At 59.2% G+C, this 1,506-nt stretch overlaps 1 protein-coding gene across 1 annotated transcript in view; it reads left to right on the top strand.

The window, feature by feature from the left end:
• Positions 1-1,328, top strand: part of LOC103777368 (transcription factor E2-alpha-like) — a gene marked incomplete at both ends in the record, with an annotated part of 4,212 nt that extends 2,884 nt beyond the window's left edge. The window contains 2 exons of the mRNA XM_008944920.1: positions 62-209; positions 1,090-1,328. Of these exons, the coding sequence (XP_008943168.1) occupies positions 62-209; positions 1,090-1,328 (387 nt within the window). The remainder of the gene's footprint in view (positions 1-61; positions 210-1,089) is intronic.
• Between the last annotated feature and the right edge of the window lie 178 nt (positions 1,329-1,506).

Below are 1,506 nucleotides of genomic sequence, written 5' to 3'. Positions count from 1 at the left end.
CCAGCCCTCTGCATGGGCCAGGCCCCTCCAACCTCTGTGTGTGGCTCTGCTTCCTCAGCAGGCTTGTCAGGGGGGCTGGGGCGAAGCAGCGTCTCGTCGGGAACCAGTGAAATAAAGAGAGAAGAGAAGGAGGATGAAGAGAACACATCGGTGGCAGATAACTCAGAAGAGGATAAGAAGGAGCTGAAACCCTCCCGGAACAGAACAAGGTGCTCTTTGAACAGGTCTCTCCCTTCACTTACTCTGTTACCAGGCTGGGGGCGTTTGGGCTGGGGGATGTCTGCGGTGACCCCCCAGGCTCTGGGCTCAGCCCAGTGAGGCCGGGGGTGGTCCTGCGGCGCAGACCTGCCAGCCCCTGCCCACCGTGGGAGCCCCATGCTGGGGAAGGGTCCCTGCAACCCTCTCCTGCTGGCTCCCGTCCCTGTGGTGGCCACAGGGCTTCCTCATGCTCGTAAAGCAGAGGGCTTGCACCTTATCCACACGAGCTGCACCCCCCTGCATGGTCTCTCAGGGCGTTGCTTGCGGCCGTGCACAGAAAGGACCGAGGGCTCAGCTCCCCTTGGCCAGGGCTGGGGAAGGTTTCGGCCTCCTCCCTGCTTCAGGTCGTCTCTGCCGCCTGCTTCGAGCTCCTGTATCCTCTGTCACATCCAACCACACATGTGGCAGTGGATCAGGTCGAGCCCTTCCAGCGTGCTGGCTTGTCTGCAACCTCTCCACCAGCTCGGAGACCTCACCAGGGTGCTGGTGCCTAGAGGGGCAGCGCCAGCCCCGCTCCTGCCAGGCTGCAGCCACCTCCTGCCCGAGGAGCTCTTCCCAAAACGCCACCTTGGGACACCACTGTTGGCCCCACACCTTCTCCGGGCCGCCCTGCGACCTCCTGGCGACGAGCTCAGGCCTTAATCGCGTTGTGGTTTCTCTCTTTGTGGTTTGAAACGGGGCTGAGGCCCTTCTCTCCAGAGCCGCTGCGTGTCCCTGCCGGGGGCTGGGCCGCTCGGCGCCTGGGCATGTCTTTTCTTTTTCTGTGAGTTGACCAGTGCTGAGAGTGCACGCGAGGAATGTCCCTGTCTCGTTCTTATTTTAAACCATTAGTCAAGATGAGGATGAGGAGGACGATCTTCTTCCCCCAGAGCAAAAAGCCGAGAGAGAGAGAGAAAGGAGGGTCGCCAATAATGCCCGTGAGCGCCTGCGGGTCCGTGACATCAACGAGGCCTTTAAAGAGCTCGGACGCATGTGCCAACTGCACCTAAACAGCGAAAAACCTCAGACCAAACTGCTAATCCTCCACCAGGCCGTATCAGTCATACTGAACCTGGAGCAACAAGTTCGAGGTCAGTGAGGGGCCCGGAGTGGTGATATTTTACGTACCTGATCGGCACGGGGCTGTCTGTCTGTCTGTCTCCTGTGACATGTGCTGTGGCACCTTGCGCTGTCTTTCTCCCCCCTGGGGCCTTGAGTTCCCGAGGCTGTTGGTGTCTTTTTTTATTTTTTTTTTCCTTTTTTTTTTTT

Source organism: Merops nubicus, unplaced genomic scaffold (assembly GCF_000691845.1).
Source record: "Merops nubicus isolate BGI_N331 unplaced genomic scaffold, ASM69184v1 scaffold33257, whole genome shotgun sequence".
Lineage (NCBI taxonomy): Eukaryota > Metazoa > Chordata > Aves > Coraciiformes > Meropidae > Merops > Merops nubicus.
The sequence above is the reverse complement of the archived record's forward strand: the minus strand, read 5'-3'. Positions and strand labels throughout refer to the sequence as shown.